General features: G+C 43.8%; 1 protein-coding gene across 1 annotated transcript in view; it reads right to left on the bottom strand.

The window, feature by feature from the left end:
• NUAK1 (NUAK family kinase 1) overlaps positions 1-24,985 on the bottom strand; it is a 72,310-nt gene that overhangs the window by 29,366 nt on the left and 17,959 nt on the right. Inside the window, exon 2 of the mRNA XM_077168600.1 lies at positions 11,828-11,948. Within this exon, the coding sequence (XP_077024715.1) occupies positions 11,828-11,948 (121 nt within the window). The remainder of the gene's footprint in view (positions 1-11,827; positions 11,949-24,985) is intronic.

Raw genomic sequence — 24,985 nt, forward strand, 5'->3', positions numbered from 1 at the left:
TTTCATTTCATAAATGGGGTATTCTTTCTTTTAAAAAAATTGTCTGAGACCTAATTAGGTAATTTAGTCAATACAAGACTGATTCTTCAAAAATTTCCTCCCCAAAACTAAATACCAAACCCTTCATGGGCTCACAACTTCATAAAATTGTCTTCTGGTCCCTCGCGACTAAAAACCCAGGACAAGGAGGGTGAAAAAATTAAACTGGATTGGCAGCTTTTCCTCCATCAGGGTTAAATCAATGTGCTTTCTGGTTTGGACAATGAAAGCCTTTTTAGTTCACTGTTTTTTTTCTTAAGCCAAAACTCTGGATGTTGGTTGGCATGCCCAAGAAGCACCAGAGCCAACCAGACCACCCACGGCCAGCAGTGGACTCCATCGTAGGCAGAAGAAATCGTGAGAGAGTATAAAAGCTACCTGCAAAAGTGAAGAAGCAGAAGGCTTACCAAGAACCATCCGTTCCTGCTAAGATTACTAGTGCCACTTGGGAGTCCAATATCAAACTTTAGGAAGGCAGGGGACATGGCCAGAATAGAGGAACTGGGTGGGAGGGGGGACTCAAGGGTACCAGGTGGGTCCAACCACTTCCCTGAGGAAACCAAGCAGTGCGTGAGGTGGCAGTGCGTTCCATTAACCATCACCAGACACTCATCATTTGTGCCCCACAGTCCTCCTGATCATTCCTTCAATTGCCCTGGCTTGGCCTACTACTAAAGCTGTAGTCTTAGCTTTAGCCCAAGGCGATTATGATTATGAATATGACAATCTGACTGTTATTGGCAGAATCTACACCTGAGATGGCATTTGTAACCTCAAGGTATGTTTGCATGATTGTCAGGGAGTGAGGTGGGGAGGGGGGTGCGGGGGCAGGGATGGGAGATGGAGAACATAGTGAAACTAATACTCGAAGACATTAAAGGACTCGGACCACAGCAAGCAGTAAACCTAGCTCTCCTAACTGGCTGGTTGATGCCTTACATAGCCGTAGTCCATTTTTCGTTCCCAGGGGTGTTTCAACCCACTGAGTTCATCTCAAAGCCACAGTCACTAGATGAACCTACTACCAGAAGCATGGGGTTTGGAGAGAGGCCCAAGTTTCCTAAATCAAAGAAACCCAGAATCTGCAGGCTAGAAGTTAGGGTTTACCTAATCCAATCCCCCTTTCGATATCTTAATGATTATTGTAGAGGCCTCTCACCTATATTCTATGAGACTCCCCAGTTTCATGCTATTTATTGATTGCCTAAACAAATTAAAGAGAGTCATACCATTTAATTCCAAATGACACCATATTAAATTGCAGTTGTTTCATTCTTCTTTAAAAATTAGCTCAACTTCATTGCTACCTATCATAACTTGCCAACCCCCAACCAAAACCATTCCCGCCAATCCTAAAGAACACCTGGGCAATAAATAAGATTCTATGAAGGTTTGATGCACTAGGGTGACTCTTCAAAACCTATAACCTCCAGATGGGTCCCCAGATCAGATAAATCCTGAAACCTAGAGGGCCCAGCCTCTCCAGAACATCAGCTAGTTCCATCTCCCTATCCCATATTATTGACAGCCCCTTCCAAAATGAAAACATTACAATGGAAATAGCCCAAATACCTCTAAGAAGTGGAAAAAAGATCAAAGGTGACACTGGAGTTATATAGAGAAGGTAGAGTTTAACAAATAAGTATGAGTGCTGGATCATCACGCTGATATTTCTTTTAGCCTCCAGTACCTTAGAGCACTTAGAAATAAAAACCTTAAACTGTGGAACTATAACCCATACCAAACTCTGAAATCTGTTCTACAGCTAATTGTTGTGATGTATTTTGAAACTTATTGCTTTTCTGTACATACGTTATTTAAAGAGGAGGCACAGTATAACAAAGAAGATAGTATTTAACAGATGACTATGACTGCTGAATCATTATATTGATATTTCTGTTGGTCTCCAATGTCTTGGAGCAGCTAGAAGAAAAAACAAAAAATCATGGAACTGTAACCCATAACAAACATTAAAATCTGTTCTATAACTACTTGTTAATATGTACTGGGGAACTTATTCCTTTTTTATTTATGTTATATTTCATAATTTTAAAAAGTTTTAAAAAATTAGCTCAACTTGATAACTGTACTTAAGGTGGTTACATAAGTGAATATCTTTGTTCTTAGGAAATGTGCATACAAGTATTAAGTGTTCAAGAACCATGATGTATTCAACCTAATCTCAAATATTTAGAAAAAAAAAATATATATATAATCTCAAATATTTAGAAAAGATATAGATAGATCTGTATAAAAGGTATGGAGAGGGGAAGATGAAAAAGACAGATGGCCAATGTGGCAAAAACATTAAAAATTGGTGGGTTCTGGGTACCTGGGGAGGTGGTTGGGGACGGGGGGAATGATGGAATTCTCTGTATGGGGTTTGTCTTATTTTTACAACTGTCCTCTAAATTTGAAATTATTTCAAAATAAAAAGGTTTTAAAAAAGAAGGCTGTGACCCTCATCTTTGACTCTTTCCATGAAGGTAAATTACCCAGTGTTGTAGGTATAGAGGCTGCAGAGTAACCACTATTGATATTAAGAAATAATTTAGCCAATAAAAAGCAGTTTTAAAGAAAAAAAAAGCTTCAAGTGTAAGTGGTGTTATTTAAGGCATTAGCAAATGCTTGAATTCCAGGAAACCCAAGAGGGTGAGGCAGGCCAGCCAGGGAGTAGCATTAGTTTTTAGTTGTTTTATTTCTAATCTCTAGCCTTTAGAAAAATGACTTGGGTGTAATTAAACGAAAACAATGAAAATAATGCACTTGAAGGTCAAATAGCTAACTTAATAGGAAACTCATTAAAACCGTGGCTGGGCAGATCCACAGCTGAAGCGCTCTTTCATAGGTGTACAAGTGGAAAAACTCTCATGAGGTGTTATTAACAGGCCTGGGTCCTTAATTTGGGTCCAGTCTGCAGGGACTCCATGTGAAACTAGTATGTCTGGGCAGCAAAGGGAGTGTCATGCTCAACAATTCACCATGGGTTTGAAAGAGTAAAGACAAGCATAATATACCACTTTGCCAAATTCAACAAACTGTTTCATGGGGTTCTGAGTCCCTGATGAGGGTAGCAATCAAATGGCCAACTAAGTAAATCCAAACCCAAAGGTATCACCCAGTATTCAACTGGTGACTGCTGCCAAACACATTTTCTTTTCTAGAATTCACTGATGACAAATGAGCAGACTGAGACCAGTTTCTAGAGCTTGGCTCATTTCCTCTTGGTTACAGGATTAAATTGGACTCTCTAGGAGTGAGATCCAGGAATCAGGACTTTTTACAAGCTCCCCATGAGATGCCAATGTGCATCTGCATCGGAACTCACAGACCTAGACAAATCTGGCCTTCTCTCTACCACCTCCCAGCAGAAGTGTCTAAGTGATCCCTAAACATCCACATCAGGAATAATGACTACCAGTTACGGAGCATCTGTCCAACCCTGTGCTTAGCAAAGTTATTATCTTATTTAATCCTCAAACCTTATCTATAAAGTAGTTAGCTACTGGCCCCACTTAAGGGAGCTAAGCCTAAGAGAAGAGAAGTCACTGGCCTAAAGTCTCAAGATGTTAATTAGCAGAATCAGCACACTAACCTAGGTCCATTATAATCAACAGCCCCTTTGGGACTATAAATTATATAGTCACTCTACTAGAACGGTTTCCCGGAACTTCATAAATGCTCAATAAATTTTTGTAAAATGAATGAAGAATGAACGATTAAGTAAGTAAATGGATGAATGAGAACAGTGGGTGATATTAATGACTGACTGACCTTGTTAGATCAATTCCACTATCCCCCTGCCTTTTGAAAGGGCCTAAATCAGGACCTGCTCCCAAGTCTGCCTGAGGACCCTGGATTAGGTCATTTGAACCTGAGAAGAAAAATGTAATCTGCTTCACGGTAGGTTTTTCCAAATAATTAATGCTAGAAATGGGGCCTCTGCTTCACTTCCTGACCCTCTGAGGAGGGGGTTCTCTTTACCATGGCTCCCAAATGTGAAGGCTGGTTATTTACACAGATCGCTGGGCCCACCTCCAGTTTCTGATTCCATAGGTCTGGGTTGGGGCCCAGATGACACTGAAGCTGTTGAGGACCGCTGCTCAAATGCATTCCTAAACAGGCTTATCAAGTTTCCACTGTTTTAGTTTCCTAGGCTGCTTAAAGCAAATACCAGGAAATGGGTTAGGTTGAAAAAATTGAAATTTATTTAGTTCATAGTTGACGCCAGACGTCCAAATCAAGGCATCATCAAGGTGATGCTTTTTCCCGGAGACTGGCTGCCAGCGATCCTTGGCTCCTCTGCCATATAGCAAGGCACATATGGCAAGGGAGAGGTGGCATCTGCTGGCCTCTCCCTTCTCTGCCGGGTTCCACTGCTTTTAGCTTCGGACTTCTATGGCTTTCTCTCTCTCTGTATTCATTCTGTTTATAAAGGACTCCAGTCATAGGATTAAATCCCATCCTGAATGAGCTGGGTCATACCTTAACTGAAGTAGCCTCATCAAAGATCTACTTACAATGGGTTTTCACCCATAGGAATGGATTAGATTTAAAACCTTTATTCTGGGATACATATAGCTTCAAACCACCACACCCACTATTCTCATGGGGTCAATTTCAAGAACAGAAGTGCATTTTCCAGGGGTGGGGAAGGGAGTAGCGACAGCTTCTTACTCCAGGACCTCAGCTGGAAATATCTTGACACAAGCCTCACTGCCCCTTGCCACAAACTGGGGGAGAAGAGGCAGGAGGATGGAATGCCAGCAGTACACAATACCACCATTTCCACAGACCCTGTCTCTTGACTTCTCTTTTGGCTGGATTTTACCAAGAGGAACGAGAGATATGTCCTTTCAGAGGCTTCCATCTGAATCCCAGGAGGCACAGACAGCTTGAAGAAGCGTATTATAATGTAGATTTCTAGGAAGCTGGGGGAACCTGGAACTGATAGTGAATGCATCCAAAGTGTCTTGACAGTAGGAATTCAAAGAATATTCAAGAATATAGACTCTTTTATATCTTCTCTCGGGGAGCAGGTAAGAAGGGATTAAAGCTCACAGACTTTAAAGGCCGGAGAGTTACCTGCTTATCAAAAGGAGGCGGTTTTGTTTGTATATTTTGCTGTTTTTCAGTTTGAGAAATTCTTCCAACGGTGAGAAATCATAGCTGACCAGTGCTGCCAGTTAGGCTTCCTATTTGGTCCCTGAAAGCCAGGATCATATTTACCTGGGATGGAAGTGATGAAAGGGCTTGCCAGTTCTATGCATACCACAGTGCAAAGGGCCAATAGTAAGATGTAATCTTGCATGGCCAAGAAGAAAGATTTCCATGAAGGAAAACCAAGGGCATAAAAGTGAAGGCTTCTGCTCCCCCACCTCTGTGCTTTCATATGCAAGAATGTTACCAGATGGGAGGTTGAGATTCCCTAGAGGGTTGTGCAGCAAGCTGTTTCCCAGACTGAGTCTCCTAGGCTTTCAAAGGGGAAATGGGAGCAAGACAACTTGCCTTTGATGTTTGAACTTGGGTCCTGAAATCAGAACCTCAGGCAAAAACAATTTTTATCTCTTCCATCCTAGGTAACCAAGCTGAAAGCTGCGGCGGGCACTTCCTTTTCAGCTGTTCTTTCCATATTGTCAATTACCTCCCTGCTGAGAGAATGGAATTCCTTTGACTAGAAACAGGGGTCCATCTCTGAGATGGTGCCAGAGAGTTCTTCCTTTCTTTTCTTTCTTGATTAGATTAGATTACCCTTAGTATCACCCACTACAAGGTGTGTTTCCATCTTCTTTTATTTACTTAGCGTTAGAAACCAGCTATGGTTTGTGTTTGCACAGAGTTGACAAATTTGAGGGTTAATCACCTTCACCCAGGGGCCAACAGAAGAGAATTCTCAGGGTCTGGTTTGAGAAAAGCACATTGGAAAGGGATTATTTTTGAGATTTGGTGAATAGCAGAGTTGATTCGGTGAAAATGCAGATGTTATGGACCTGTGGGCATTGTAGATAACATGTAAATAACTTACATCTTCATGGTATTCTGCAGTTTGGAAAATAATGACCTATGGGGTTTACCAGATTTGGGCTTCTCCCTGACATACTGTCCAAAATATTTTCTAAACCGCCTACCAAACCGGGATTTAATGATCTCACATATCTCTCACAGAGAGGCAGCGTTTTCTGTGAAGGCTAGAAATTCTTCTTATCACAGGGTCAAGAACCATGCTTGCCTCCAATTAGGGGTCCCTGCAGGTCATCATATAACCTGACTCATATTAGGTTTCGGGTGTCGCTGTCTGGATTCGACTCTCGGATTCACCAACTACTAGTTGGTGTAACCTCCGAAAATGTTCTTAGCATCTGAGCCTAATTCTCCTTACCATAAAAATAGGGCATTAGCAGGACACAGTTCACAGACATGAGTATTAAATGAGACAATTCATTCACACTTCCTGACACGTGGTAAACAATAACTCCTGCTATTATTAGTATGATTATAGAATGTAAACTGAAAAGTGCAGCTTCCTATCACTCTTGCCACTCTCTTTCTCACTCCCTTGGGCTCACACCAACACAAGTTTCCACGAACACAGGCTCCTTCCCTCCTCTGAGCATTTGCATGTGCTGGTCCCACGGCCTAGGACAGTCAGCCCTTCCTAAGGGCTCATGCCTCACTCCCTCCATGTCTCAGCTCAAAAGCCACTTGGGCAGGCAGAAAGGCTTCCTGCCCACCCTCTCAGTTCACTTGTTTATTGTCTGTCTCCTCTTACTGAGTGCTGTCAGGTTTTAGACGGAAGCCGACTGAAAAATCAGAGAAACTGAGTCTGAGTTTAAAAAAAATTTTATTGTCCCCGGGCGAGGTTCCCGGTCCGGGTGCTCAGGGTGCGGGCCGGGGAAGTCGCCCCCCCCCCCAGCAGTGGCGGGGCTAGATATAGGCTAGCTAGTGGGGGTGCTGACGATGCCCACGGGGCCTCCTGTGGTAGATTAGGAGTTTCTTGGGCTTTAGGGCCGGGGGGCATAGCTACGGGCCGTGTGCAGTGGGCATAGCTACAGGCCGTGTGCAGTGGGCACAGCTACGGGCCGTGTGCAGTGGGGGTCCTTTGTTGTCAGGGCAGGTCCCGATTGGCTGAGTTTGAACAGCTGTATGCCCAGATGTTCACGGGTTTTAGTTTGGGTGGGGGCCTTCCAGCCAGAGGCTACCGGGCCAGGTCTTACAAGTGCCAGCTCCATCCAAGCAGGGAGACTGCCTTGTTTGCCATCATATGCCCAGTGCTAAGTCAGGATCTGGGAGGTAGTGGATACATAATTAGTATTTTTTAAATGAATGAATTACTTTTTCTCTGGAAATAGCACCAGCTAGTCTAAGATGGTGTCTTCCCTCATGAAAGCCTAAGGTTCCTAAACATACAGGGTTAAGCATACTACTTACTGCTTTGTTATTTTGCTGCTGCTGCCCCATGTTTTTTAAATCATAAAAGTTTTTGATGAGGAAGAAATTATACGGTTCTTTAATAGCTTCTATTCACTTGGCTAATGACCAAAAAGCCACTTAGGTGCCTAGGCATCGATTTTTTCATTAATCAAAGTATTGCAATTTCTGGACTCAGCTAAGACTGCTTCCAGAGAGAGCTTCCCATGTTACTCTGTGAGCAGCAGAGAGGCCAGCATACTAAGGCACAGACTTGGGTCCTGCCACAGCAGTGCAGCAACGCGGTAGCAAACACCAAGCACAGGAGGAAGCTGAGGGACAGGAGATGGGCTGCAGAGATCAGACAAAGATGAAACAAGATCAGAAATAGAGGGCAGAGGCCTGGCAGAGGGAAAAACCAATGTGGTCAAGAGACCAGTGTGCCAAGGCCACCAGTTAGCTCTGCTACCCAGGAAGTCATTAACCTTCCAGAGCCTCAGTTTCCACAACTGCAAAATGGGAACACCTGCCCTGCCCATCCCACAGGCTTACTGTGGTATCAAATAGGGCAAGATGTGCTAGACAGCTTTGTAAACTTCAAAGAGTTTTGTAGAAGACACCAGCGTTTCTCATTTTACTCTCAGCACCAAATGAAAAGTCCTGGGGCCCTGGGCAGTGAGGAAGACAAAGTCCTGGGACCTGGGGGTTGTGAGGTCACAGTTAGAGGTGTAAGAGTTGGAACAGAGCTGTGGAGATCTCCCACTCCTAAAGCCCTTGGGAAGGGAGGGGAGCCGCCTCCTCCACAGTTATTTAGTGGATGTGGAAGAAACAGAACTTGCGTAGGAGAAGGGTAAGTGAACAGAACAGAAACCGGAGATCTCCAAGAAATTAAAAGAAGGCCACATTTAAGTCCCTGGGAGTTTTCTGTATTAAAAACAATTGCTTTCATTTCTATGGTACAGAACGCTGCAGGCCACACAAAACACTTTAAGGCAGTGGGTTTTTTCAAACCTCTATGAGGTCTGGAATCCCTTTGAGAATCTGATGAAAGTTATGTGCCATCTCCCCAGAAAAAATTTAACCCATGCACGTAACACTAGGACATTAAATACCAGCAGCATCCAAAAGATCTTTCTGCAGTCGTGGGGATGTTCTGCATAAATGCTGTCCGGTATAGGAGCCACCAGCCACATGTGGCTATTGACCACATGAAACATGGTCAATGCAATGAGGAACTGAATTTTTCATTTTTCATTTTAGTTCATTTTAATTTAAATGGCCACATGTGGCTAGTGGCTTCTGCATTGGACACTATAATTATAGACTATTCCCAAGGGTTTTACAGACCCCCTGCAGCTCAGCCATGAATACCCACCTCGGGGACCCTAGTTAAGAACCACTTACGAGGATTATATTATCCTCGTAATGATGATCTTTGTTGAGCTTACCAGGTACGCATGTCATCACTTTTAAGCCTGTTGATAGCCCTAAGGGAGAGGTCATACGTTATCTCCATTTTATAGGTACAGCCATTGAGGCAGTGAGAGGCCCACATCTTACACAAAGTCTCATGGAGGATCTGAGACTGAAACCCAAGTCTGTCTGACATGAGAAAGCAGGCCCTCTCCTGGCTCCCTAAAGCCCACTCTAAGGACTTTGAATCAAGGCCCATCCTCCCTCTGGAGGCTCTGATAGAAATTGAGAGTGAAGAACTCTTATTCACTCTAGTAACCATCTTTAAAGTTAGAAGTAAAGACTTCTCTTCCCCCTAAAGCCTCCATTGGGGTCCTACCTTAGAGGCAGTCTTGACCTTGGTAATAGAGCCTCCCTCCTCCAAGGTTCATCTCTGCTCTTCCCATTGGCAGGGGGACAGCTGCCCGTCCTCCATTTGATGTTTGTGACTTCCAAGGTCAAAGAGGGCATGGGGGAAGGGTGTAAGTCAGGCTTCTCCATGTCAGCCATCAGTTCTCCCAACTAAAGAACCTAGTGACTCTCTGCTGGGAGAAAACTCTCTCTGCCTTCCTGATGGAGCGGTCTCCTGCTCCAGGCCAAGAAATCCCCAAATACAAAAGTGCTCAGAGCATATTATCCGCGCTGGTCCACACTACAGAGGACATGTAAACAACGTCATCCTTCACCCTGGCCACACGAGGCTTTAAAACACCCTCAGAATTTATTAAGTCTCGCTCTCAACCTGCTTCATATATCTCTGCTCATTTCTAACTTCTAGAATTTCCCCTCATTCATTGGGCATATTCAGATGTTTTATAAGCCTGGAATTCTACTTTCCCCATTTCTTAGCCTAAAAACACCCCTTCAAGGCCCAGTCCGGATACTGTATATCTCCATAAAAACTTCTGAACCCCAAGCTTCCATGGCCCCAGAATATGTTCCTTACATACATATATGTAATGCGTTTTCCACCCTGCCTTATAATGCCTGAGTGTGGGATCCATATCACATTCACCTTTATATTTCTAACCACATTTAACACAGCACTTTATGGGAAATAGAAACTCAATATACTAGCGGTTCTCAAATTTGTTAAAATGCAAATTCCTTGGCCCACCTCCAGAATCTCTGATTCAGCAGGTCCAGGGTGAGGCCCAAGAATCTGCATTTCTAGTAATCCCAAGAGGCTGGTTCTGCTAGCCCAAGGAACACATTTTGAGAAGTTCTGCGAAAGAGGTTTGTGGAAGGGATAAACGATCAAGGGAATGAAAATTTCCCTTAAATATCTTATCCATATAAATTCCAAAAATGAGCTTTATGATGATCAGGATACAAGATAGGTATCCCCAACATTTGCTTCTGGATAAAAAGCAAAAATAGAAGCTGCAAAAGAAGACTGGCAAAAAAAGAGCAAGGAACCTGATAAAGGAAAACTAAACATATCAGAAAAATTTTAGGGTTACCAATCTAGTTGCCTCTTTACCTGTTAACTTCTTATGATCAGACCATAAGTCAAAAATGGGTTAATTTTTCTGACTCAACCATTTATTAAAAAAAAATTATTGGGAAACACTGATTCAGCAAGTCCAAGACTTGGAATTTATCCTAAGAAAATAACTAGAAATAAATGTAAAAATGATATGCAAGGAGGGCCACTAAAGCCCTGTTTATAATATCCAGAAATTTGAAACAACTTAAATGTTTGGCAAGGGTAATTATTCAATAATTATAGTATGTCTATAAATGGAACATTATAAAGCCTTTTAAAATATCTTTACAGGGAAAATTTATTGACATAGGAAGAGACACATGCTATAATAAATGAGTAAAAACAGCATCAGCACATGGAAGTATTAAAGGTTAAAGGCACACCCTATATACAACCCATTCTTAAATGTTTAGAAAACAGATGATAATTAGATAGAGAAAGAAAGAAAGGAAAAAAAGGAGGGAATTGTAAAGAGAGAGGGAGAGAGAGAGAAAGAAAGACCAAATGCAGCAAAATATTGGAAGTTGATAAATCTGAGTATCTGGGTAAAAGGTATATTGACATTATCTATTAATTTTTATTGGGTTTTTTTTTCAATTTTCTTGTAAGTTTGAAATTATTTCAAAATAAATGCTTAAAGATAAAAGTGAATGAAAAAAGTATAAGCAGTATGATCTGATTTTGGATTAAAAAAACCACATAGAGATAGTGAGAAAAATACAGAGAAAGAGAGATTTCTCAATCCATTACCTCTGGGAGTTGGACTGGAAGCTATTTTGAATTTTTACATTAGTATTTCAATCATCTCTGCGAGAAACAAATGCTGCTTGAGTAAATTTTTATAGGGTATTAAAAAAAAAAAAGCCTTGGAGGACCAAAGCATGAGCACTTTGTAAGCTCTTTCCCCCACCCTTCCTTCTACAAACAGCAACTATAACTTGGCTTCTCTTTGCAAAGCATCTGCTCTACCAACAAGTCCCTCTCTTGGTGTTTCCTAGACTTGCTCAGAGTTAATTTCTAATTCAAAGAGCCTAACTTTGAATAACTCAGGACACTACCATCATCGCCATCAGCTTTGAGAAATTATGTTTACAATGTAGCCACTGTGACTTGGTCACCCAGAGAGCTGCCATTTTTTCAGAAATCATGGCTGTCTCACATTCTGGCTTTCAAGAAGGCGGGTTGCTTAGCAACTGTCAAAGATCCAGTAAGATGGAATAAGGCACCCGCCAGAGATATTTTGCGACCAAAGGGAGCTGCATTACGTGTGCCTGGCTGCATTCAAGGTAACTAAATAAGAGATAACAACACCCAACTATTTTTGCATCATAGAGAAAAAATACTTGGCTTCTGCCCAGAAGGACAATTATCTAAAAGTCTTGGCAAGCCCCATGGTATGAGAAATGGTAACTGATACAGGGATGAAAAAAAATCACTGACCTTCATAAATACTGATGATATGAGGATGGCTGAGGGATGACATGATCTCAATCTCTCGTCTGATGTGAACCATATCTTGTTCATCCTTAATTTTGTCTTTACGAATGGATTTTATAGCAACCTATAAAGTCAGGAAATGAAATGTTACTCAGAGAACTAAACAGATGCAAATCAGCCATTGCGGGAGTTTGGAAAATAAATACAGATGTTACTTGTTGGCAGAACTGACAAAAACCAAAACAAAGCTTCAAAATGCCCCCTGTCATGTCTTTCATTTATAGCAAAAACACCCTTCTCCCGGCAACAGAAAACATCAGGTTTTAACAGCCTGGGCTTCAGGGTTGCAATTTTTTTTTTTTCATAAAGTGGAGGCTGCTTAACATGGCCAGATTCATTTACTACAGGAATCCTGATCCTTTGAAAAAAAGCAAAAGGAGAGCTCAGTTTACAGGGTATCTATGATGAAACATGGTTAAGTGGAATTAGTACCACTCAGCTCCAGCAAACAGCTGCTGCAGCAGTGGCTAAGAAAAGCATTATCGCGTGGCCCATCTCCAGACCAGTTCTGTTCAAATCTTGGGTCTTAAGACTCGGTGGCATGTGCTGTGTTTACACAATCGCTCAGAAGTCAAATCTTTCCTACATCCTTCCTCCTGCCCAAGGCACCTTCTATAGCACGTGGTGTGACAAAAAGGCCGCTGAAGAGAAAAATCAGGGTAAAACAAAGGAAGTGACAGCTAGATTCCCTGCCCAGCCCCAGTTGATTTCAAAAGCTCTGTGCCAGTGCTGTCTGAAAATCCAAACTCCAGACGACTGCCAGGGCTATCACACGGAGCCATTACTCAGAAGAAACACATAAATAAAAAGGCATTAAATGACAATGGGGAATCTAACAAGGATAAATATGTTCTCCAATGGATTCAGCTTTGCTCGTAAACAAGCTGGTTGGTAATTTAACCCGCCTTGGCTCTAAGGGGGACAAAACCCACTTGGGGAGGAAGGGACCCGTGAGTCCTGAGGAAGCCCCCAGACAATTTGCTGCCCACTTAGGAAAGCCTGCTCAGTTCCAAACAGGCCCTCGTGTGACCTCAGTGCTCTCCTGTACCGCCTTTCCCTACACGTAGGACAGCTACACCATCCCTCCGAATTATAAAGACATGACATTCTCTGGAGCAAAAGTGTCCTTGTGAGCAGCAGCCCACTGTCCCCCCCTGACTACCCCGGGGTTAAGCTGGGTCAGCCGCTGCAGGAATGCATTCACATTTGTGGAGTTACAACTCCTGCGCCAGGTCTCAACCGAGCACTCGCTATAAACGGAAACATTTTTAAAATATAATCAGTGCATCTATGACTCAACAAGAAAGGAGAAATTATTACTGTTTTTGCTATGTGCTGACTTCCTAAAAAAAACACACACAAAAAAACCAGGCTGAGCTCCCTGTATTTCTCCTTTGCAGTCCTCTTTCCAGTTGTAATTAAATAAGCATTCCTGTCATTATTTGTCTCTGCATTAGTGGGGGTCTTATTCACAGCTTTATCTCTGGTGCCTGAGGCAGGCAGGTAGGTGGATAGAAAGGGAAGGAGAAGGAGAGAGGAAGGGCTGACGTTATCAGGTTATGAGAACCCAAAGAAGGGGCAATGGAATTGGTGCAAAAAAAGGAGAGATTACCCAAAACAATACTTCCAAAACAGGCATGACAGTAAGATGATTTAGAATTTCTTCAGTATCCTAAATAGGCAAAGCTGCAAATATGAGGCAGAGGAAGCCCTGCAGTAAACCCAGAGGCAAGCACCACCCTCCATGAGCCCGTGGACAGATAAAAGGAGGCGGCACAGAAACCAGTGAGCCTTCCAACTTAAAGGCCCCCTTTTCACCACATTGCCAGGCACAGAACAACCCCAGGCCCCCCTGACGGCTCCATTCAGTATGTAGCAAGAAAAACCTCCCTTTGCTTATGTCCAACGTAAATCTATGATCAGAAGCCTTGATATTCTCTCTGAGCTGGGCCTGCAATCTGGGAGCCGGTTTCTGCAGGAAGCAGACAGTGGAAACACACCGGCCATGCAGACAAGTTAGATGTGGGTGGCTGCTGGACTAACTCCTATATTCCTCCATGAAATGAAGATGGGCCCAGGGTAGAAGCCATCTCTTTGATTACACGGCAGGCTGCACTTGGCCTCAAGAAAGAAGGCCTTGAGAAGGCCCTATTGTCAAATGATAATAGGAATAAATTCTTTCACCATCCAGAGGTCGGGGAGGGTACTGAAATTCTGGTGGGGGGCGGGAGGGTAAGAAAACAAGCCCACTTGTCAATTCCCCCCTAATAGTGGAACAAGCGGCCAACAGTCCCACGGTGCATATCCAGGGGACTGCTTCCAGTCCAGCATGAAAAGGAAAGTGCCCACATTCTAATAAAAACCGCACTCAGCACTGGGGAAACTAAAAGGGCTCAATAAATGTTAATAGCCATGGTTATTGTCGCTGCACAAAAGCTTCCCTCTTCCTACAATGAATCTTCCATTGAAAATGTAAAAGAAGGCTCATTCAGCCCACCTATCTCAAAGAAATGATGGGAAGTCAGGAATAGTCCAAGGCTAGAAATCACTTACAACTGTGCAACTGCCCCAGCTAAGGGGGAAGACATTTAGTTCCACTCCCAAGAGTGGAGGGAAAACCCACCGCGGTCACATTGCCAGTGAATAGCAAACCAAAAAAACAATAATGACAACAGTAACAGTACCCAACATGCATCAGTGCTCGACATTTGGGGCAGGCACAGTGCTAAGTTCTTTGCATCCTTCTCATCAGTCAAGCTTCAGCTCCAATACCACTCCCTTAACTGATAAAGTCACCCTTGATGCCACCACCATCTCTTCACACTTTTTCCGTTTTGTCTTCTTCAGATCCTTCTGCATCATCAGAAATCATCTGGCTTCTTTCTTTGCTGCATATTCAGCCTACAGGCCAAACTGGCCCATGGCCTGTTTTTGTAGAGCCCAGCAAGCTAAAAATGGTTGTTCTCATTTTCAAAAGGTTGTTTCAAAAGGAGAAGGATAATAACTGTTAAACAGTGCCTGTTCCAAGAAGTTGTTGTGAAGATATGAGCACAGTCAGAGCATAGAGAGACAGAGTTGCCCAATGGTTAAATCCTGGCTAAGACCACTTACTAGCTGTGTGACTCTGGGCAGGCTACATAGCCTTTCTGTGCCCCCGTTTCCTTATCTGTCAAGTAGGGAGATAATAGTGCTTGCCTCGTGCTTAGAAGGTGTCTAGCCCAAGGGAAGGGCTCAATAAACATCAGCCATTTTTAACCTGGAGTAAATGCCTGTGATAGGGCATTCCTTCCTTCTCTCTCTCTCCCTCCTTCCCTTCTTCCCTCCCTACCTTTTTTCTTCTTCCCTCCATCTTTCCTCCCCTCTTCCTTCCCACCTTTGCTCTCTCTTTCCTTCTTTCTTTCCTTTCCTCCTTGCCTCCCTATCCCCCTTCTTTCCTTCCTTCCTTCCTCACAGTAAACCTGAATCCCTCCAGTTTCCTCATAGGGCAGACAAAGAATGCCTTGGTAATGAAAATGTCTTTTGTTCCCAAAGTATACCAAAGGTAAGAGACTCTCCACTCTGGGTCCTTAAACTGCACCCTCATCTGAAATGCCTGGAAGCTCTGAATAGCTAGCTGAGTCCCCTGAGACATGAACAGCTCGAATCCAAAGAGCACCCTCCTCCCCAGAACGACTTCCCCCATCTCCTCCTTACCGACACCCATCAGGCTGAATAGGGGAACAGAAGGTTCCTCTGAGGATCAGAAGTCAGCTTCAACAGTAACAGCAACAACTAATATTTATTGAGCACTTACTATGTGTAAGGTACTATCTTATGCACTTTACATACCTTATCTCATTTAATCTTCTCAACAAACTCCTAAGGGAATTACTGCCCACATTTTATATATGAATTTTAAAAGTGGGACATACAATGGTTAAGAAAGTTTTTACAAAAGATTATACAAGTTAGTTCTGGCCAAAACAAGACTCTAAGTCAGGCTGTTTGATTCAAAAGCTTAAGTTCTTAACTACTTTGCTATACTGCATCTTTGCAGAAAATATGAACTGCTTTAGAAGAAAGTCTTCTAAGCACTGCTAGCTACCTTGGGAGATAACTTGTTTTGGGGACAGCTCTAAATAAGCAATATTGGGATAATGGTTCTACAACAATCCCCAAAGGTAATATATTGCTTACCATGAGAAGAAAAAATAAAAGTAAGCTTCAAGATAATCACTAGCCTTCATGAATTTTGATTATTCATTCACTTTTATTCTCTAGCACAATAAATATTTGTTGAGTGCCTACCTGTACCAGGCATAAGGGCTGGGGCTACCCAAGAGGGAGCTGACATATTCCACTCCAGCCCTGAAAGGCAGGAAGGGGACAAATGGGCAATAAGCAAAAATAACTCAAATAATCACAAAATTACCTTCATGGCCAAGGTTACCAAAGAAACATATGGAGATGCCCCCCAACATGGAGGAAACCACCTGCTCTCCAGTTTCCCTCAATTCTCACATCTACAAAGAAAGACAGGCCCAGCAGGAAGAGATTACCAAATGTCTGAAATCATATACCAACCAAGAAAACTCCAATTTGTTCCTGCCTAAGTCAGAGAGATTTCACTACCCCTTCCAAAGAAGCAGCACGGGGGACTCAGGTGTTTGAGTCTGACAGGCAGTGCAACCCTTTTCATAAATGTTCCTAAGTCTAGACAGCACCATGTGTCTTATAAAATGGTATGCTTTTAAATAAGGCCACACTACAGTTTAATGGTTAAACCTTATGCAGCAGAAAGTCTGGCCACGGACAGCCACGTCTGCCCTGCAGTGCCTGCCTAGTTAAGAGACAAACTCAGCCCAGACAACTCCCACCTCTTGTTAAATGTAAGGCCCAGCCTTACAATATTTCCTTTTTTGAATAATCTCCAGCACCACCTGCCCAGCAGCTTGCCAGGCATCCTTTTCCACAATGGCTGCCATGAGTGCTAAGAGCTGGGTCACCTTGGCAGGGTTTCGAGGAAGCACAGCAGTACGAAGGCTGGGTGACCTTTACCAGCTGAGTAGCCTCGGTCAAGCACCAAAGCCCACAGGTCTCAGTTTTCTCATCTATAAAATCGGGTTAGCAATACCTGCCTCTTGGGGTTGTGGTGAGGAGTGGAATTAATGTAAGTAAAATGCTGGCCACCTAGCAGGATGATTCTACACGAGACCTGTCAGAAGCTTTCCTAGGGATACAGGGTTCTGAACCACGTTTAAGGGGAGATGAGCCCTCAGCAAATTACACAACCTACCTGCACATCCCTCTCCCTGGCCCTTCAACATCTGTACTGCAGCAAGAGCATGTTAAAGGGAACATCCAGCCAGCCACTGAGCGGGCGGGAGCCAGCCCTCCTCCTGGCCTGCTCTGGGAAGTTAAGGAGTGTCTGGACCGCTTGGAAGTATTTGAGGTTCTAACCAAGAGAATCATTGCCCTCTTCCCTCAAAAGTCGCCTCCCCTGTGTGCTCATTAATTGGCAGGCTGCAGGGCATATTCTAGAACACTGCCCTTAAAATAGGAGTCACCGGGGCCTCTTGTTAAATGCAAGGTCTGAATCTGCAGGTCTGGTGGGGGTCCTGGGATTCTACATTTCTAGTAGGCTCCCAGGTGATGCAGGTGACACTGGCCCAGGGACCACACCTGGAGTGTGAGGTGTGATATTTGGCCCTGTCTTTGGCCCTGACATCTCAAAATTTTTAATCAGCAGGAATCATCTGAATAGTAATAATAGCTAACATTTATTATGTGTTAACCACATGCCAGTTTACATTACCTCATTTAATCTTCACTTCAACCCCACTTTACAGATGAGGAAATTGAGGTACTGGGTAACTTATAAAGATGAAGTCAGGACTTGAAGCCAGGCAGGCTGATCCCAGAGGCTGCCAATTCTGGATAATACTGGGGTGACAGAATCAGGCTCCCAAAGGATCTCTAAAGCCCAGCATGATGGCCCCCATCCAAGCAGATGAACTTTTACAGGGTCAAATGGGTGGTTCCGGGAGGTGGGACTGGAGAACAGAGCAACAGGGAAGAAACATAGCCATAAACACCACATTAGTATCACTTAGTGAGAATAAGTTTGCTTCCTAATCCCAGCAACAGGAGCTGAGAACCTCCCTGCCATTCACAAGGTGTGATCTCACCCCAGCCATGCCACCACGTTCCACCAATGTTGCAGGGCACTAGGTCAGAGGCAGTGAGAAGTTTTCTTACCAAGGGGCCCAGAGGCTAGTTGCAGTGGAATGAGCAGCCAAGACGCTTGGAGGCCAGTGTGAGGAGTCCCCGTTCCTGAGTAGGAGATGGACAGGGTTTGGGGCAGTGTTGCTCCACATGGCCCGCCGTGGTCCACAGCTCCCCAGGGTCAGTGAATGGCTTTCACTCAGAAAAGCTGTCTCCAACGGTCATCATCATCATGGTACCCTGTAAGCTGACTTGCAACCAAAGCTCCAAATTCATTAAAAGGCCCCCAGGCCCTTGTGGGGAGCCTGGCAAACTCGGGACAGAACTCCAACAAGATGCTCTAAGCCATGATGCAACCAGCCCCACAGAGACCCAAGCCAGCATTGCCACAGTTCCCTGGGCCTCTTCTTCCTTTCCTCCTTGGCCTCTCAATTCATGTCGCTACATGGATGTTTTTCAGACAGAAGCCAAGAGTTACATCAGCAGGCTCTGCAGAGAGGCTCTCCAATGCCAGGGTGCACGGCATGTGGAAGAAAGAGCTTTTTTTTTTTTTTCAAAGAATGGCATCATACTATTCACCGCTACCAGCCTCTTTAATCTTCTAAGAGGCTCTGAAGATACAATCCTCTGTAACTCATTCTCAACCCTCTACTTTCCAAATCTCCCCATAAAAGAGATGATGATTCCTAGGGTGATGCTGAAATTTCTCTTGCTGTAAAATGTGTTCTCTTCCCAGAATTTAAACAGCAAGTTGGGTTTTGATTTGATTGGGCCAGGGCCTGTTCAGGAGACCCTGAGAGAGGGTTGGAAGGTTTTCTTTTATGTGTCCAGTCATTTGTGACTCTCCAATATCAACCCTGCAAGGACTGAACTAAGAAAGTCAAGGGGTGAGGCCACAGGCATGGGAAATGAGTGATTAAGAAATCCTGGGCAGATGTACTCTCCCTGTATGGCACTGGGGGTCGTAAATGCAAGATAGTGGCCGTGGCTGACTAGAAAAGAAAACAAAGGAGTTGCAAAAAGAAGGCCAGTGATAAGTCAGCACCAGATGGCAGTGCCAGAGGCAAGCAGCAACCAACCCAGCAAGTGCAAGTAGAGTCTCTAAGAGAGATTCGTCAGAGGGTGCTCAGCAGACCACCTGTATCAGAATCACCTGGGGGACTTTTTAAAATGCAGATTCCTGGGCCCACCCCAGACTTAGTGAATTCAGGTAGGGGCACCCCAGTATCAGCATTTTCTACAAGCTGCCCAGGGGATCCTGCTGTGCTCTGAAGTTTGATCGTCTTGAACTAGAGTAAACACAGTCATGACAGCACCTATTAATTGGTAACGTGGATATCACACATTAGATGATTGATAAAAAGGAAATTAATGACCCATCCATCCATTAAGAGGGGAATTTTTTTTTAAATTGCTTCCCTAAGGGGACCCAGTGACCTGATTTAACTCACCCCTGGCAAATGGAAGGTTTGCTCCCAGGGGATAATTCACTCATCCTTGCCCAAGACAAGCCTGCGATAATGTCAGCCCACGGAAGCTGGCTGCTGATAAGAGACTTTGCAGTGTGCACTCAACCTGGTGCTCCGAGCCTGGTAAAAATGACTGTGTCCAAAGGAGGGGAGAGGAATGAGCTCTGGAACCTCACGCTCTACCTGCTCTGTGTAGAGAGGGTCCCCCCAGGGGCTGTGGGAAGCCTTCCCTTACCAGGCAACCTATGGAAGTCTCTCCAGGCCCAGGGACTGCTCCAGTAAATGCCTCCAAAGGCCGCTGCATGAAAAGGCTCTGGTAGTACACAAAAATGCTAACACAAGCAACACCACATTTACAGAAAGACTGAAAATGTAGGGCTGTTTGCTGGGATTCAAGTTGCCAAGCAGCTGTTTATTTTTGGACATTCATGCTTCCAAAAGCCAATGCAACACCAAATCAGAATTCTAGAGTGCAAATGTTCTTCTTCCACGTTACAGCAGTCCTGGGTTAGGGGTGTGTGGGGGGCAGGACAGAAGGGCTGAGGTTACTCACAAGCTGGACGGCCTCGGCTGGTAGCATCCGACCACTCTGACACTGTTTATAGCACGGCTTGTATAAGCTTTAGCATTGTGCAACTTTTATTTATCAACCTCCAAGCCCAGAAGAGCCCCAGCCAGAAATGCTAAGAAACCCAGCATCAGCACCTCGGCCTTGTCATGCATGACAACAACCTGCTTCAGACGTCTCCTGCAAGAGGAGGTACTCACATAATCATTTCACAGGCTCAGTCTCCCCATCCGCCAACAGGGATGCTAATAGTACCAACCTCAGAAAGTTGATGTGGAGATCAGAGAAGACTGTGTATGGTGAAGAATATAGAGGGCAAGTAGGGGCACCATTTTCGTTAGTGGATGTCAGAGCTAGAATGACCTTAGAATGTTCATCACCAACTCCCTTTTTACAAATGAGGAAACCAAGTCCCAGGGAGGTTCAAGTACAGGCCCAAGTTCACAAAGTTAACAGAAATCCTGGAATTACAAGAAGGGAGCCCCGAGTTCTGCTCCAGGAAGGATTAATACTCAGGGCAAGTGGTCCTAACCAAATCCCAAGCCACAGCCAGCAGCAAGACTGAAACTGCCCGAGAAAGGCCAGACATGTACATGTGAGGCAGGCTGCTGCATTATTAATAAACCAAGATGGAAAGTGACAGTTATTCCTAAGCATGCTGGCAAATTACACCTCATTTCATAGCACGGCACGTTATTTCGCCTCCATCAAATGTCAGGGGCCTGTTCTTGCACAGACATGCTTGGGACACTGTTTTCAGACAAACCCTGTCTCGATTTTTAAAGCCTGATTTCATATCACACTTGAATAGGCATCCTTGGAAGGTTTGCATACCATTATTTCTTAATTCCCTGAAAACACTGCTTTTAAATATTAACTCCAGGCTGCTACCAAATCATCAACCTTGGGAACAATGAGCAAGAGACCCAAGAGACCTGAAAATTGGAATTAATTTTCCTAAAGGGAAAGGCAGTCAATTCATTGAATTTAGCTGACCCAGGTGGAACAGAACAAAGAAAAAATATATATATTTAAAATTCTTAACATGGTAAAATATAATAAAGAAGAAACCCACAAAGGAATGGCATTAAATTTTATTTTATAGTTTAACCATGGGTGATATAATAGACAGTGAAAGGGAAGATTCTTCAGAAGCTTATTTTTATCCTGATAGAGTCCCTTTTATTCAGAAAACTTATTTACAGAAATTAGGGTGTGCAAAGACATATCAGATTCGGAGTGAGGATTAGTACAGGCTGCAGAATCTGTCCCGGGCGGCCTCTGGAGAGCCTCCAACGCTTCATTCATCATCTTCTCACAAGCAGCAGTCTCTTTTCCTTCAAAGGGAAGCTCTCCTTGTCCATTATCCAGAGTTAACGGGCTAGTGCCTGCTCCACTGCAAATCCATCTGGATGCTTGTTGGCCCTCTAATTACCACTCCACAAATCTGCTGGGGATACTTGTCACAGGCCCAAGTGATGACGGCCTGATCACACACACATCTCCCCCCTCCGTAAAGGAGGATGCTCAGGCCCAGGTGGGCATTTCCCGATGCCCCACAAGGCCCGGGTGGAGAAGTGGGCTTTTGACTCCGGGCATAAGCTGACTTGGGATCGCCATTACTCGGAAGCTTCATTCAGGCGGAGAACATTTCTATTTTAGTCATGACAGCATCTCCAAGGCCCAGCAAGTGCCTGGTGCATTATGCATACAAAAGAAGCTGACATGATTGAATATTATGAAGGCCCTCTAGTAAACATAAAACCACAGTAGACATCTGATCATGGCTCCCAACCTAAAGCCCAGCATGGCCACTTGAGTCTTCTTTTGCCTGACAATCACTCACGTATCGCGTCCCTACTTTCCCCCAAATCACCAAGCCCAAATTTCACCAATTTTAAAATGGAGATAACAGCGCCAACTCCAGAAGGTTCGGGGTATGATGTCCAATAATAACTCACAATGATAAAAAAGAACAACCACTTATCAAATCCTTATTGTGTGTCAGGCAGTAGGCACCACCCCACCCAAATCATTATTTCTGTTTTCTCAATATTACATACTGAGTCTGAAGGAGGTCAAATAACTTGACCTGGGCACACAACTAATAAATAGGAGAGCTACATCTCACCAAACCCAAAGACAGTGCTCTTAACTGCCATACCACACGGACAAACCAATCAGCACAAAGCCTGGCACAGAGCAGATGTTTGATAAATGTGAGGTGATCAGCATCTCCGGAGATGAAGGCCCAACAAAGGCAAACAGCACTTCAAACCTTTTTTAAAACTAGTATTCAAACCACTTCCGTCTTTGGAAGCACATCTATCAGCACTGCATGCTGCACTCTGTAGGGGAAGCCAAGGGAGCGGAGCAAAAGGCAGGATTGGACAGGAGGGTCTGGAAGTTGTGTCCTTAAAATCCAAAAATGATGCAGCAAGTCAATCCCCCAGTAGGCAATTTGGAAAATGTGCTCTGGGTAAGGACCGATCAAGTTCTGGTGAACATGACCCAGACCTGCTCTTTAAGTTGCCTACAATCCAATTGGAAAGGGCAGCAGATGCTGAAAGTCCAGTCTGCTTGCACCGCTTGCCCTGACATTGCTTTGGAGACCACTCCAGCCTATCGGGTGCAATTTTAAAGATACTCTCAGTCAAGGCAGCTTACCCTCCCCATGCCGAGGGGTAGACACAGGACCTTAGAATTTGGCCAATAAGATGTTCTTTCCCAGAATTGAATCTTGATTGGTCTGAAAATGTCTGGTATTTCAAGTCAAGGGCAGTTCTTCTTTCTGCCTGGTTTCCTTAGAGCTCTCTTAGTTTTTGTGCTTTCTAAAGCCTGGTACTATGAGATACCCTAAACCCTGTAAATTCATTTTATGCTTATATGAGTCACTGGTAACAGAGCCTCCTAAATTCCACCAGGAGATGTCAATGAGTAGACTTGGGAAGAAAGAGCAAGTTTTCTTAGAAGGCACACACCCAGGTACAGAGTGGGCTGGAGAAGGAGAGATGGCCTTCAGAGCTCAGGTGGGGCTCAAGATGGGCCCTGAAGATGCACAGGCTGTAGCACAGGTGACACTAAGACACTACTTAGAAAAGTGTTCCTTTGTGAGATCACTGGCAAACTGATGTGTACGTGCAAAGGTGAGGGTAAGAAGCCTTTCCATGAATTTTCCCCATTTCTACCCCCTCCCTGTCTCACTCTCACATCTCATTAAGAATCAGTTCAATCCAGAATTGAGTCTTACTTTATTCATTTATTCATTTCCCCAAAAGAGCTAAGAAAGTGTCTCCACTGTCCTTTCCACTTGCTCATATTGAGTGCCTGACTTACCTTGCAGAAAGGTACAGGAAGTCTAGCCACATTCTATGCCAAATAATACTCACATCTACAAAATATTCACCAGTCATTGTGCATGGTACCCAGATTGGAGTCAACACATAATCTAACAAAAGGAAAGGTCATTCATGGTCAATATCAGGTATAGCAAGCAGAAACTGCAGGACAGGGACCATAACTGATACCTTCACACCTGTGTCTCCAATATCTAGGAGAGACTCTAGCACCAAAGTAAACATTCAATTAATGCATGTTAAGTTGAACTTACTCAAACATGATGACTATCATAACTCTTAATTTTGTAAGAATTACTCCTTTCCCACACATCCACCCACTACCACCACCAACCTGGCCTAATACTTACAATGGCTGAAGTCAGATAATTTACCCAGATGATATCCCAGATTCCACTCTTGTCACAAGTGACTTCTATATTCATGGACAAGCCTACAAACTTCATGGACAAGCCTCATGGACTCAACATGAGGTTGTGTAAACGACCCCCTCCTATTTATACAATGCCATCCCATTTTATTGTATTCTTCTCAGCACCCCATGAGATAGGCTATCTATTTTTCAGGAGAGGGAAACTGAAACTGAAAAATTGGAATCTCCCCAAGGTCCTAAAGATAATAAAGGCAACACTAGGGTATTTGGATTCTGTAACAAATACTGCTTTCACTGAGCGACATCTGTTTCCCCATTTCATCAAATCTTATGGAATCACAAGATACACCTTTTGTAGTGTTAAAGTTTTGGGGAAAACCAGCTTGGATATCAGATTTTCAAATGTCCTGGAAGATCAGGCCAAGGAGCTAATCAGAACAAGTTGAGTGTGCAGCTAAACAAGGACACTCCTTCTTGGAGTGAGCATTGCTTTTATGGCAGTACTTCATAAGAACCATTCCCTTACAACAAAACTGTCAAATCCAGCAACCACAGGCCAGAAACATCCCAGCTGAATCCCACCAAGCTGTTTTCTGATGTACTGTACACACAAATACCAATATTCCCCAGATGTTCTCCATGTAAAACATTTGGTTTGAGACACAGCTCTTCTTTCTCCAAAACTCTTAGATTTGTTTAGCAGAGTCATACAGTTCAGCTAAAATATCCTGGAGCAGACATCTGAGGCCAGCCCTGCTCTGAGGCAAGCAACCCATCTGCATAAAAGATGAACAAGTAAATAAGACAGCCTTCCTCCAAGATTTATGTTCTCTGCATCTTTAAGCAGGTCATAAAAATGCAAGCAATGTTCAGATAATAATGCAAGTTGCTTTCAAGTGTGTTTCTGAGTTCATCTCAGTATTAATCTAAGGATGATGTTCAGAGACTGGATCTGATATGCTCAAGAGATTACTAAATTCTGCTTGCTTTCTCAAAAATAAAAAGTTTAAACATCACCTAGATGACTTAGGTATAGGTGGATTTTTCTTGGTTTTGGTTATCCAAATATCCATCTCCTTTTTTCTAAATCCACTATCCCTGAACCCCACAATCTAGGACACAGGTAAAAGT

This window comes from Tamandua tetradactyla, chromosome 7 (assembly GCF_023851605.1).
Source record: "Tamandua tetradactyla isolate mTamTet1 chromosome 7, mTamTet1.pri, whole genome shotgun sequence".
Lineage (NCBI taxonomy): Eukaryota > Metazoa > Chordata > Mammalia > Pilosa > Myrmecophagidae > Tamandua > Tamandua tetradactyla.